This window comes from Lynx rufus, unplaced genomic scaffold, assembly GCF_022079265.1.
Source record: "Lynx rufus isolate CCGP_SWC_20201006 ecotype Redwood Valley unplaced genomic scaffold, mLynRuf1.p SCAF_17, whole genome shotgun sequence".
Lineage (NCBI taxonomy): Eukaryota > Metazoa > Chordata > Mammalia > Carnivora > Felidae > Lynx > Lynx rufus.
In genome coordinates this window covers 16,011,775-16,026,660 of record NW_025814831.1, presented here as the reverse complement: position 1 = coordinate 16,026,660, position 14,886 = coordinate 16,011,775, and the positions used below count along the sequence as shown (strand labels likewise).

Below are 14,886 nucleotides of genomic sequence, written 5' to 3'. Positions count from 1 at the left end.
GTGTAAATTATGGGTATTTGTATGCTTAGAATAACCTTGCAAAATAGGTAACAAAAATAGTAGCTAACATTTATTGAGTATTTACTCTATGTCAGGCTTGGTTCGGAGGGTTTTAGAAGTCATCTCATTTAATCCTCATCCCTCTTAGGAAATTGGTACTGTTTCACCCGTTTTACAGATTAAGTGCACTGGGGCACAGGGTTAAGTAATTTGTCCAAAGTTACAAAGCTGATAAATCCATTTACTTTGTCCATACTGTGCTCCCTCTTTGGCCCTGATGTAGCCTAATATTTCAAAGCTGTGTGTTTCTCAACTTTTCCCAGTACATTTTCCCATCTACTGTGCCTTTTTCAAGATGTTAGCTAAATGGTAAAGAATTTTAACATACTTGTGGATTAAAGGCTTTAGAAAGTCCTGAAGGAAGGTGACCTATCTAATTTTGATAAAGACAGTATTCTGAAACTTACTTGATCCCTGGTGCCTTCGGGGTGGGGGGTGGATGGGGGAGACAGAGAGATAGATTTCTCCCTTGTTATTTTGGAGAGATGCCATTTTGGAAAGTGCATGGTCAAAGCAGAAGTGTTTTCATTAATGGTGAAGATGGGGCCATAGAGGGACCTTGCTCCTTTTTATCTAGGAAGAGTAAGATAAACAGATTTAGGGCTTTGCAGTCTCCTGAATTAGCAGCTAAATAAGGTAAGGGCTTGTGTCTTTTTACTTGGTTTCTTGTACAGCTGTCATTAGGCCTTATTGGCCCTCTTGAAAGATTAAAGACTTATTACAAGGCATGTTTGGTAGAACCGTGATTTTGATAATGATAATGAAGAAAAAAAAGACATAGGTTTATACTGGGAAATACTTCTGTTGTCATTGGTTAACCATTTGACATGGTTAAGATCATTAGGGCAGTCGATTTTGTTGGGTCCTGGCCTATTCTATTGTCCTATTTGCTGTGGATTTGAAATAATCGTCCATAATGTGATACATAATTAATGTATACTGCCATAATCATTAAAAAATGTTATGCTTTATTACTATTTTCTTGTTATGAGCAGGGGTTGTTAATGGGTTTGATGTAAATATCAGAGTAGGCTTAGGAGAATGAGTACCAGATCTAGAAGAAATTTATGATACTCCTTTCCTTTCTAATCCTTTTTATTTGTTTTGCTGAGGTAGTTTATTTAAGTAGGAACTATATATATATATTGGCAGAACAATGAGCAGTATTTCATTGGGAATCGAAGTTTAACTTGATATTACCTTATCAAACTGGGCTTTAAAAATTTTTAAGTTTTATTTATTTATCTTGAGAGAGAGCATGAGCAGGGAAGAGGCAGAGAGAGGAAGAGAATCCCAAGCAGGCTCCACGAACTCATGAACCGTAAGATCATGACCCAAGCCAAAATCAAGAGTCCGAAGCTTTTAACCAACTGAGCCCCCCAGCCACCCCACCAAACCGGGCTTTTGATAGCTGGATAGGGCTGCTGAAAAGTTTATAGGGTTCACTTATGTGTTAGTTATTTTTTGACTCAGCCTTTAAACACTGTTTTTTCACTGTGTGCTTTTCCTTTTTAATTAGGTAATTTTTAAATTTTTAAAATTTGAATATAGTTGCCACCATGTTACCTTAGTTTCAGGTGTACAACATAGTGATTCAACTTCTCTATGCTATGCTGTGGTCACCCCAAGTGTAGCTGCCATCCATCACCATACCATGCTATTACAATATCACTGATCATAAACCCTATGCTGTACCTTTTATTCCCATGACTTATTCATTTCATAACTGGAAGCCTGTATCTCTGGCTCCCCTTCGCCCATTTTGCCCATCCCTCTCCAACCCTCCCCTCTGGCGACCATCAGTTTATTCTCTATATTTGGGTCCCTTTCTGCTTTTTGTTTTGTCTTTTAGATTCCACATATAACTGAAATCATATGGTATTTGTCTTTCCTGTCTGACTTTTTTCACTTAGCATAATACCCTCTAAGATCCATCCATGTTGTTGCAAATGGCAAGATCTAATTTTTATGGCTGCATAATATTCCATTGTACATATATCCCATATCTTCCTTTTCCATTCACCTATCTATATGGTTGCTTCCATATCATGGGTATTGTAAATAATGCTGCAGTAAATACAGCAGTGCATCTGTCTTTTCAAATTAGTATTTTCATTTTCTCTGGGTAAAGACCTGGTAGTGGAATTACTGGATCATATGGTATTTCTATTTTTAATTTTTTGAGGAACCTCTATGCTGTTTTCCACAGTGGCTGCACCAACTTACATTCCTACCAACACTACATGAGAGTTGACCTTTGTGTCCCTCCACTCCCATCCTTAATTCTCAGCCCCATAGGTTCCTAAACATATATTTACCTTTTCAAATAAATGTAATTGCATTATGGACATTCTTAATTCATTTCTTGATTTGAGGGCCAGTTTTTTTTTTTTTTTTAATCAATTAAGGAAATTCTTCCTGGATTCCTCCAGGAGAGCCTGCCTGCCTGCCTGCCTTCCTTCCTTCCTTCCTTTCTTTTTTCCTTTTTCCCACTGAGATTTCTTTATGCAGTTTATCAGAAATATATACATTGAATTCTTTCAGAATTAAAAGCTTTTAATTGATTTTAACAAATTGGGAAGAGATATGAGAAAAATGTATTTCTTCATATTTATTTATTCTTTATCTGTTAGATGTTAAAAATGGACAATGAAATATTCTTCCCTTTATTTTTTTAATTTTTAAAAAAATATTTATTTATTCTTGAGAGAGAGACAGAGAGACAGAGCATGAGCAGGAGAGAGTCAGAGAGAGGGAGACACAGAATCTGAAGTAGGCTCCAGGCTCTGAGCTGTCAGCGCAGAGCCCGACACGGGGCTTGAACCCACAAACCGTGAGACCATGACCTGAGCCGAAGTTGGATGCTTAACCAATTAAGCCACCCAGGTGCCCCTTCCCTTTATTTTTTAAAGTTGATTTATTTTGAGAGAGAGAGAGAGAGCGAGAGCAGGGGAGGGGCTGAGAGGGAGGGAGAGAGAGAATCCCAAGCAGGCTCTGCACTGTCAGCACAGAGCCCAACTTGGGGCTTGATCCCATGAACCGTAAGATCATGACCTGAGCCAAAATCAAGCCCAAACCACTGGGCCACCCAGGCGCCCCCAGGAGGGCATTTCTGATAGTAATTTTGTTATTGGGATTTCTTGTGATGCTGTCTTCGTTTCAGTGGAGGAAGGTAATTGACGGAGAGACTACCAATCTATGAAAAGCTAACAGAAATGTGATCAGAGCAGAAGCAGATGGTCCTCAGCTCTGCAGTCAGATGGTTTATCTTCACATCCTCCTTTAACCTTTACGAATTTTTTGAGGCTTCAACATTTTAGAGTACTTTTCCCCCACAACTTCCGATTACCATTCCTGTGCCACCAAACTGATTTTAGTACAAATGAATGACTCTGAAGCAGTTCCTGGACACATGGAAGAGCAAGGAAATTAAAATATTTTTTTCTGAGGGCCAAATGGATTCATTTTTGCTTTTTTTTTTCCTGCCCCTAAAACAAAAATAGCTTAAAAAAATTTTTTTTTAACGTTTATTTATTTTTGAGAGAGAGACACTGAATGTGAGTGGGGGAGGGGCAGAGAGAGAGGGAGACACAGAATCCGAAGCAGGCTCCAGGCTCTGAGCTGTCAGCACAGAGCCTGACACGGGGCTTGACTCACTAACGGCTAGATCATGGCCGGAACCTAAGTCAGAAGCTTGACCTACTGAGCCACCCAGATGCCCCAAATAGCTTTTGTTTTAGATGTTGTTTTTCACTTTTGGTTTTGCTTATTTTTGTGCCAGGTGAGGAGAGCCTCTCTAAAGTGATTTGTTATGTGTTAATCTTTCTTTAAGTTGGTCCACAGAGCTTCCCAAAAAACCTCTTTTGGTTGTGATATATCAACCTTTTGGGATAAGTCCACCTCTGAGACTATGTCTTCTACATTTATTTCTCCTGTATAAGATACAATTTTGGTATAGTATCATCAAAAATACTTAGGTTGTGCTTTGTACTTTCCATTAGGACATCTGGATTTTAGTTAATTTTGATTCTTGCCAAAGTCAGGGTAGTCAGGTTGGCCAGAGAGGTATGATATACAATGAAATAGCATGTTTCTTTAGAGTCATACATTTTTATTTGGACACAAAGAGACTTAAGGATAGGTTGTTGACTGTAATAATATGGTATTTGGTAATGTGGAAAGGTTCTTGAAGAAGATGGATTGTAAACTGTTTTTCCCAGATTCAGAATAGTGAGACTTAAAAGGGCAGGGTGTCTAACCATGAAGGACATTTAAGATTCTGATCTCTTGAGAATATAGAGAAAGAAAGATAACTGGTTAATTTATTGTAGCTTCCCTGTTTGATAAAATACAGCACGAACAAGAAGTTCATCGAGATACATTGTCTTTTTTCAAAGTGTTCTTTAAATCACGATTGAAAAAGTGGTTATAAGTTGTAAGATATAAAAGGGAGAAAGGCAAAATGGTCTTCCACACGGCAATGTGACCTAGAGGGAATGCTTGCTTTTACAGCTCATGTCCATCATCCCGATTAGTTGCTTAATCTGATTACTGTTCCTTGTGTTCCATATGTCAGATACATGGCTTTAAAACCAGCCCCAATTTTTTTTTAGCTCCACTATAATTAAACAGTTCATAAAACGTGCAGGTTTTTCAGGCAGTGAGGTTTTTAAGACAATATGCTTTTATTAATGGAGTAGATTTCTGATAGATTTTCAAGTTATGAAAATCAGTGATTCTGGGAGTGGGAGCGGGGGCTATATATCAGAACAGGAAGAATTCACATTCTCCTCCCCAGTCTCTACTTATAATGAGATATGTTACAGAGAGGAAGGGGTTATTATTGTAAATGATTTGAAGATGGAGAAAAGGCTGAAAGCCACTGGCTTAAGGGAAAGACATGGAACCAGGGGTCCCTAGTGAGCTCTGTGTTATTAGTTGATTGAGACAATGATCTGGTGCTCTAAGCAAAACAAACAAACAAACAAATCTTTCTGTGTGATTATCTAATTTAGTTCCTCTTTGGGGCCATGGAGACTAAGCCAGACTTAATCTTTTGATTCTATGTGGAGTTCATTTTATGAATTTGTATTCCTGCTGAATTACACAGATGACATTCCTACTTGGCTTCTTGGTTGGTCCTTGGATTCTCCCTAAACCTTCTGATATCCATCAATTTCTGTGTTCTCTTTCATTGTTTTCCTTCATGTGACTGCTAACTTCTGAATAATGTCTCAGAAGTTTCAGGGCCAACCTGGGTCAGACTCACGAGCCAGAGTAAGTAAGGTGGCAATTAAGAAGTCGCATTCGGAATTATCTAGAGATGTGATACCCTGAAGTAATAGCAACGACCTAAGAGTAAGCCTTACCCTGGGGAGGAAGGAAGGAAGTAAACTGATGTGAATTGAAGTTGATGCTAATGAGCATTTGTTGGTTCCAGGCTGTGTCACTCCACTCTGTCCCCTTACTCACTTGCTTTGAAGGAGGGTCAAAAGGTAGTTTTAATTTGATGAGACACAAGTGGGAGTTAGTTCTGGGTTTGGGAAAGGGAAGTAATAGAGAGTGTGGGGCTTTTCTGGTCATTATAGAAATGGTTTTATAAAGAAATTGTGCAACTGATATTTCTTATTGAAAGTGCTACCACCTTACACTTCACTAATTATGATAGCATATGGGGAAGACCTCAAAACTATGAAATATTCTTAAAAATACAAGGTTTATTTATTTTATTTATTTATTTTTTAAAGTTTATTTATTTTTGAGAGAGACAGAGCACTAGTGGGGGAGGGGCAGAGAAAGAGAAGGAGAGAGAGACATACACACACAGAATCCAAAGCAGGCTCCAGGCTCCTAGCTGTCAGCACAGAACCCGACGCAGGGCTAAACTCATGAGCCATGAGATCATGACCTGAGCCGAAGTCAGACACTTAACTGACTGAGCCACCCAGGCGCCCCCCCCCCCAAGGTTTATTTTTAAAACTATGCTATGAAGTAGACACTATTTGCTCCAATTCGAGAGGAGCACTAGGTTATAGAGGTCGTGTGACTCGTTCAAGGTCACGTAGCTAAGTGGCTCCCTGAGGATCAAGCCCAGCCCTTCTGACTCCAGGGTATTTTGTACCCAACTACTTTGTACTCAACTCTGTCAATACCCATGGAAATGATTTGCTAGACCAAATGAACCTAACTTGCCGTTCCCTATTTGGTTGGATTAATTTAAATAACAGACTATAGTTGAGAGACCCAAAGGTGAAAGTCTCAGTGCTTTAAAAAAAAAAAAAAAAAAAAAAAAAAAAAGTTTTGCCCTATCTCTAAATTAAAACATCCCAACTCTTCCTTCTTAATCCTGCTACTCCTGATGGATCTCCAGGCCAGTCATATGCAGCCTTGGTCTGGCACACCCTACAGCAGTCTGTTTTCATGCCTTGCTATGATCTCACATACTCAGCAAAGTGCGGGCTCTCGATGCAGAGTGTCTGGGTTCAAATACTGCCTGTACACTTTGACTTCAGAGTTTTCTCCTCTGTAAAATGGGGATGATAATACACCTACCTCAAAGGGTTGTTGTGAGGGTTAAGCTCATTAATGTATAGTAAGTGATCAAAAATGTTAGCTGCTATTGTCTCTGTATAGCTAGAGATATTTACATGTAGGATTTGGGCATTGATCTTTTTCTGAAAAGATTGTTGGTAATCTGGAAAGTGTCTGTGAGGAAAGTGTTCAGTGAAATTGATGAAATGATGCTGAACAGGGGCGTCTGGGTGGCTCAGTCGGTTAAGCATCCGACTCTCGATTTCAGCTCAGGTCATGATCTCTCTGTTTGCCAGTTCAAGCCCTGCGTCAGGGTCTGTGCTGACAGTGCAGAGCCTGCTTGGGATTCTCTCTCTCCCTCTCTTTCTACTCCTCCCCTGCTTAAGCTCTCTCTAAATAAACATTAAAAAAAAATGATGATGAATATAGTTCATAGATCACTGGCACTCAGTAATTTCTGGAATAATATCTTTCTTTTTCTCTGACACCCTTCTTATCTCCCTTATTGTTTTTCTTCTCTCCATCTAAGTCGTCTATAACTGGTCTATAACTTGAATATAGCATTTCATACATTGTATTGGCATTTATTTAATTATGTGCATTCCCCACAGAATGTTTTCAGCACCTAGCAGGGTGCAGGAATGTCTGGGGAAGCTTGTGGAACTAACGTGATCGTGATCTCGGCCTCACTTCCTGTTTGGGCCTTGTCTCCATCTTCCATCTGCACAACCTCACCTGTCTTTATACTTGCCCATCTTCTCTGACCTCACCTCGCCTGCATGGTGTGGCAAATCACAGATGTGTTCCTGTGGGGCAGAAGAACCAGATAGAGCACGAAGGCCTTCATCAGTGATCAGAACACTGAGGCTGAGCTGCCGTTTGACTTTGGGAAGCATCTTCCTGTCCTTGGCAGAATGACAGGCCTCTAGCTTTTCCTTCCTATTAGAGGCTTCCAGCCCTTGTGTGTTTTGTTTTCCTTTTCAAGTATTGTCTGCAGTGACCATGGGTAAACTTTTTTTTTCCCTGTGTGGAATTTATCTTCTATCTCTCCTACACTTGACGCTTCAATCCTGCCTTATTATCTTGAACTCATTTTTTAATCTCCTAGATGCACTGGCAAGGAAGAGCCTGGCTTCTTTGTGTGACCTTGAGCAAATTACATGACATCTCTGAATTTGTTTCCTTATCTGTCAAATGGATAACACCTGCCTTCCTCCGGTGGTTGTTATGAGACTCAAGTGAGATAATGGGTCATACAGACATGTATACAAATAAACAGAAGAAGGAATAGAAGGGGTTACTCCTCTGTCATCTCATTGCCTGTGTCGGTGTGTTTCTTTAATTTTGGACTGTGGGTTCTAGGCAATCTGTGCTTTTCCAGATCTTCCTGATGCACGCTGGAATTGAAAACCTCCAACTGCCATGTATTCTTAGTTGCTGTTTTGTGTTCGGTTCAGCTGCTTGCCGAATATTCTCTAAATCCCACCCTCCAGGGCCTTTGCTTTTGTAGCCTAGTTTCATCTTTGCTTCTCGTGTTCCTACCGTGTATCGTGCTATAGAAATTGCTTATCCTTGCATGGTGACCAGATGGCTTCAACATTGCTTGCACACATAATATATTCTTTAAAAAATATTTTGAGTATTCTCCTTGGGTTTTAGAGCTGTAGAAAGCAAGGCTAGGAAGGATTTTTTTCCCCCTTTCCCTTTTTTCTTAGTAGCTTCCCTAATAAAACATGCTGCCAGTTAAGTGTTCAGCACAGATTGCTAACTGTAGATGTAGAAGTATAGATTATTTCGTAAATAAATTTGTTACAAGTCTGACTTTTCCCCAGTGGATTTCTATTTAATTTGGACAGGAAAAAACCCTGAGTTTGTTAGCACCCGACACTAATATATATGACATAGTCTATTCATACACATTTCTCGGAGCACATTACAGTTGGAATTACTTTTTTATATCTTCAGCTGCTAATCCCATTTATGTGGAGTAGAAAGATTTATAGTATGTTGTGGATTTTCTTCCTCCTCCCCAAGTGATTAAAGTCTGAATGCTTTAACCACCATGAATATAAGGAAGTGTTTCCTTGGTATAGCTGTAAAATTGTTTTTAATTTCTGAGATTTTGTGTCTTCATTAAACAAGTAGTTAAGATAACTTCTCTGTGCTTTAAATGAGGTTCGAGTAATTAGAATTTTCTGATCATAGCAAATTCAGCACTCTTCAGTGTATATTAGTTACACACTAATACCAATATTAGTATTAGTATATGCAGAACTCTTGAGTACTTGTGGAGAAAGATTAAAGTTGATATTCGGATTTTTATTCAATGAGTTTGAGTCCGTCTACAAATACTTAATTCATCACTAAGACTTTTTATTTTAGAAACTGTATTTCCTAAAAATGTTTACTACCTTCTTAATGCTTTCCAGGAACCGGATCCTGAATTGCCAGTGACTCAGGTAAAGGGTTAGCTGCAACTGTTAGTTTAGAGAATACAATAATTCCTGTTGCTTACTCGTTCCTATAGATTAGAAAACCTGCTGCATATCTATTAATGCTTTTATAAAATCAGCCTTCTCTACCATTCTGTAGAGTATTCTATTTCCAATATTTTTTTTGTAGAGTATTTTTTTTTTATGTAGAGTATTCTATTTCCAATATTTTTGTGTCTATGGGTGAGTAGTCTTATAGTCTTAAGACTTGAAGTGACCAATGTTGACCAGAAAGATGAGAAAAATAGAGAAGGAAGCAAGGGAAACCAGGAGCTTAGGAATGGGGCCAAGAAGTCAGCAGAGCCCCAAATGTCTGAAAAGATTGTGATGGACAGGATGGTATATCTTGAGTAAAGAGTAGGCTCACCCTGCCTGGGAAGGGCTCGATTTTAGAGCGAGGTGCCTGCCACCGTGAAGAAGACAGGAGGAGACACTGGCCAGATAGCCTTGTCTACCAAACTATCTTGGTTAGAGATGGGAGGTGGCCAGAGAGACCTGCTAACTGGAGAAGACGCAGTGAATGAGTCTGGAGAGAGCCCAAGGAGAGGAAGTGTGGTTAGGGGGACACGCGGGCCAGTGAAGCTTTTAACACAAGGGAGTTTCCAGTAAGTCTGGGAATAAGAAGGGATGAGAGTGCTATAAATCACCCTAAATATTGCCAGGTGTTGGCCCTGCCACATGAGAGAGAATGCTAACAGTGGTTTTCAGTAAGTAAACAATTTGAACCTCATATGTGGTTCCTTTGAGTAATCATTCAACCTTTTCCAAGAGAGCAGAATACAAAGTACTGTGATGGAGGCCTGTGTAGTATTATCAAGCAAGCACCGTAAATAGGTTAAAATGAAGCACTCTGTTCTTGAAAAGGATTTTAAAGGAATTTGTCTGCAGTGTTCGTAATTTTGATTTCCAAATTGATAGGTGGTACTAAACTATTTTTTGCGTAATATATGCACAATTCGTTTGAGAAGGACCTAAATTATAAATAGAGTAAGTAATGTGCTTTTTCTTTTCAGTGATTTTGGAAGGTTTTGTTAAAATTAACGTTTATTTATTTTTGAGAGAGAGAGAGAGAGAGAGAGAGAGTGTGAGTGAATGTAGGGGAGGCGCAGAGAGAGGGAGACACAGAAGCTGAAACAGGCTCCAGGCTCCAAGCTGTCAGCACAGAGCCTGATGCAGGACTCGAACTCACAAACTGTGAGATCATGACCTGAGCTGAAGTCGAATGCTTAACCAACTAAGCCACCCAGGTGCCCTGGTTTTGTTAAAATTAAATTAAAATGTCAATAATTGACATTGTTGTTATGGTTTTAAAACTGTAAATGGCATTTGAAAGTTTCAAACCATGCAGGGACTTCATGAAGGACCTGTATTTAGTATTACTTTCTTGTTCTGTTACTGTAGACTTCATTATCTATCACTATCTGGATAGTGATCTAAAAGAATAAAAAGGGAACAAGGCTGATGGGATTCTTTTGAACTCATTAGTCATACATTTTGCCTTCCTCTTTTGCACAACTTCAAAATAAATGAGGCTTTACAATAACAATTCAATATTTTGTGCTAAGTTTTCATTTTCCTAGAGTAGGCAGAGTGTCAGATGTTATACCGATTCTTACGATGGCTCGCTCAGGTTAGACAGACTGTTCCTTGGTAGCTTTATTCTACTAATAATCTAGCAAAATTGTTTCTTTTATGTCTTAAACTCTTGGCCTCCAATTCTGTATTAAAAGGAATGAGACAATTTCAACATGTTTTGCTCAGTCAGTAGACTTTTTCACTTTTCATATGTTTACTTTCATAACTAAAATTGAATCAACCTCACCAAAGGTAGTACAAGTAAGGCATTATTTTCCTTTCCTTTCCATCATTGCCTCAAGAATAATGTCCTGTAGACTACCTCAGTAGGTGAATGAGATGGGATTATGTTTTACAGATAAAGAACGATATAAATGACTCACATGCTTTTCCCTTGAAAAAAGTTCCTGCACTTCTGTGATTTTTGTTGATTTCACAGTACTTTCCAATATATAGGCATTCAAATATATTTACATAAACTGCATGACCCTGTCATGTAGTAACAACTTAAACATATTTAATAAAACCAATTTGTATTTTTTATTTAGATTCAAGGACCAGTTTGGGATCATCCCCTTGTGCTTTGTTATGCATTTTAATGTAATCACTGATTAGTTTTGAACTTTTTGAAAAACTTTAACAGGATTTTAGGGCTGTAAAACATACTTGGCTTGTTTCCAAAATAAAATTAAAAAAAATTTTTTTTAAAGCCAAAGCCCCATCTGCTGTTTTCATTAAAATCTCAAGAATTGTTCACATTGCCAAGAGCAGTTCTTTGAATACAATCTGATGTTTAAGCAAGCAGTGATATGTGATTTTCAAGGTCATTTGTGTTAGGACAAGAGGAAAGTCAGGAAGATTAGTATTCTCAAAAAATGATGAAATTTAAAATTAAATAATAGTTTAAGTAGATTTTATTATAGATCTTTAAATATAAAAGATTCCCACCACGATTTCTACTTCTGAAGAATTAAATTTTAGAAACTGAAATATAGATCCATTTACCTTTTTGAAAAAGTGAAATCTTATAGAATAACCTTTTAAAAAAGATGTTCCTATTTGGCTTCTGAAGCATTTATTCATTTGGTGGTGAGGGAAAAGTAGATTTACTTTCTTTTCTTTTACTTAGCCTAATATTAAAAAAATTTGCACCTCCGTAATATCTGAGAGGTTAGTAGGAGGCTGGATGTCAGGAAGAATGATGGAGTTAACTATGAGATAACGGTATGTACATGCTAATTATTAAAAAGATATGTGCAGGGATAATTAATACCCAGCCATATAGGTGATACGATAATAATAAAAAGTTGACTTTTAGAAGGTCGATTTAACTAGGATTCCAAGTTGGAGTTTTAAAGTTTCATTAGCTCATCATCAGGATAAAAGTCCCTACACCTTACTGGAGCATACAGGGTCCCTCAACTGCCCTTTGCCTTTTTTCTCTAGCTTCTTCTCTGACTGCTGCCTCAGCTGAACCTGATTCTTCAACCGTACTCAACTGTTTTGGAGTTACCAAGCATGCCTTGAGCCCTCAAGCTAGCCTGCCCTTGTCCCGTTCTCTTGGCCTAATACATGCTTTCCCGTCTTTGCCACTAGCAAACTCTTTTCTCCTACCCTTCCTCTACTCCCAGGCGGCTGGGTGCCTCTCTCTGTACTCCCGTAGCATGCTCCAGACTTTTATCACTGCGCTTTCCCTACAACACCGAAATTTGTGTAAGCTAGTTGAGCCGTGGCTTACTTCTCTGTCGCCAGGACCTGGCATGCCATTGGTGCTCCCTAGTAATATGGGAGTGAACCAGTGGCGCCCATATCCTGCTTTACTGTTTCAAAGAAAATGCTGCAATCCTTCCTGTCCACCAGCATGCTGAGCAAGGAATGCCCTTTTGAGAAATGAAAGCTGTCAGATCCTTGCAGGGCAGTATGAGCTGTGGAGACTCAAGATAAATCAGGATTACTTATTTCCATCTTTGAAGTTAAATTAAACCATGAGTTGAAGCCAGAGATGACTTCCCTGACCCCTGAGCAGAGTTATAAAGATCTGCCGACCTTCCTGATCTTTGATGAATGAAAACCTCCAATTGTTTCCACACTTTAGTGGCTCTTACAGTTAGATGCAGTTACGACTGGAATTTATCTATCTATCTATTTATTTATTTATTTAACAAATGAATTCTTTGATTCCATATTCTGCTTATTCAATTGTGTTAAATCCACACAGTTGAAACATTTTAAGTTATCTGAATCCAGTAAATCTCACCCAGGAAAGTAGAAGCTAAAAAACCCAATCATCTAACCAAATATAATTTCATTTTAGGAACCTACGGCTATGAAGGCCGCCTTTTTTATTCCCATTAAAGTGAAAGCATGAAGAATTTTCCTTTTCCTTAAGAACTTTTGTCTAATGCATGCATTCCAGTTATTTTAGCCCACAAAAGGATCTCTACTTTTTAATTCCTATAAAACTATTGTCTATACCACACACCTGCCACCTATCATGCCCTGCTTTGCCTTGTCAATTAATTCAGTAGGTGATGTGTTCAGGGAAATTAGGATCCAAGTTTTAATCTTCTCATGCTTCCTCTTCAGAACCTAGCCCAATGCTATGTAACTAGGAAGTGCTCCGTAGGTATGGACCGACTGATTGAATGCATCTTGGGTTCTTTACGCGAGGACTTTTTGGAACTCTGTAGCTTTCGTCTGTTCCTCTCTGTCTGTTCCTCCTTCAGCCGGCTTCACAGCCGGTTCCCTAGTATGGTGAGCCCTACCCTGCCTCCCACCAAACTTCCCTTGCTGCTGCTTCCTCTGCACTATAGAGTATCAGGTCTGTGCTGCTGCTCAAGGACACCGAGCTTTCTTGTTCTCTGCTTCTGTTCTGTAGTGAAGCAGAAAGGTAAACATTTCTGATAAAGCTGTTTTAAATGTTGAGCAAGATATTAATTAATGGTGCACACCTTGACATCTAATTTCTCAAGGTAGAGTGAAGTTGATATTTTCCAGATTCCTTAATTACCTTTTCCATTCCCTGCCCCCCCCCCCCCCCCCACTTTCTAGCAGGTTTTCTACTGGCTAGATCACGAAGCAGCCAAGACTGTGTTGATTAGCTTCTTGGGAATTGGGAGAAATTGCTCTTAGTTCAATTCAACATTTTTGGAATACCTATTATGTGCAAAAACCATAGGTGTTACGGAAAATTCAGAACTGAACAAGGTAAAAAGGCTTGTGTTTTGGGGAAGGGAGCTAACCTATGCCTGATAATTACAGCGTTTCTCGAATATGTGAGTACATTTGATGGAAGTGTAAAGAGAATGCCCTGTGAGAAAGACAAGAGGAAAGTAGGTTTAGAACTAAACCATCAGGGAGGTCTTCATGAGGGACTTTGGTCCTGAAGGAGGAAGGCAGAAAGAGCACTGTGGTCAGAGCTTTCTTAATTGATTTTCGAATTATTATTCCAGTAAAATTTTCTCTGAAGTTCTTCTTTTACTTACAAAAAGGCATGTTAGAAGACTACTAGGTAATTGATCTAATGGGCATTTCTTGATTAGTAATGACCTTGCCTTGTATTAGTTTCTTGAAATAGCTCTTTAAATTAGCATAATGTATTAAACGGTAAACATGTCTAATAAAATTTAGATGATAATAAATCTTCTATAGGCTAGGCAGTACTTCTAATACTACTTAATGTGTGCTTTATTTTATCCATGTTTATAGGCAGCTTGGATTTTGAAGGCACGGGCACTCACTGAAATGGTATATGTAGATGAAATTGACGTAGATCAGGAAGGAATTGCAGAAATGATGCTGGATGAAAATGCTATTGCTCAAGTTCCACGTAAGTATTGGTTTTTCACTTAAGCAAATGAAATGCCATTAGGAGGAAGAATACTACATGTGTATAAAATAAACACAAGACATTATATACATGAAAAAAACACTGCTTCAGGTTAATGGTCTCTATCCTGTCATATAGTACAAAGACTTTCCTTCCACAATTCAATTACACTATCTTAAACTTAAGATGTGGGATTGCTGTATAAAACAATTTTTCAATACAAGCTATGTTATGCATTTAAACAGATTTTATATTTAAAATGGATTCTAGCTGAACTGCTTATCTAAGAGAAAATTGTTTATCCGAGAGTCGAAACACAGGAAGCATCCAAACAACTCAAGTCTTCTAAAAGGATTAAAAAAAAAAAAGGATCTTTGGACAACATCACTTCACTGTAAT

At 38.5% G+C, this 14,886-nt stretch overlaps 1 protein-coding gene across 5 annotated transcripts in view; it reads left to right on the top strand.

Annotated features, from left to right (window-relative positions):
• The window catches only part of TTC8 (tetratricopeptide repeat domain 8), a 58,761-nt gene that overhangs the window by 1,975 nt on the left and 41,900 nt on the right, over positions 1-14,886 (top strand). For 4 of the 5 annotated variants that reach the window (XM_047079859.1, XM_047079858.1, XM_047079857.1 and 1 more), the window contains exon 2: positions 14,367-14,487. In XM_047079859.1, coding sequence (XP_046935815.1) covers positions 14,367-14,487 — 121 coding nt within the window. Of the gene's footprint in view, positions 1-9,020; positions 9,051-14,366; positions 14,488-14,886 lie in introns of all 5 variants that reach the window. The other variant, XM_047079855.1, reaches the window with a different exon arrangement.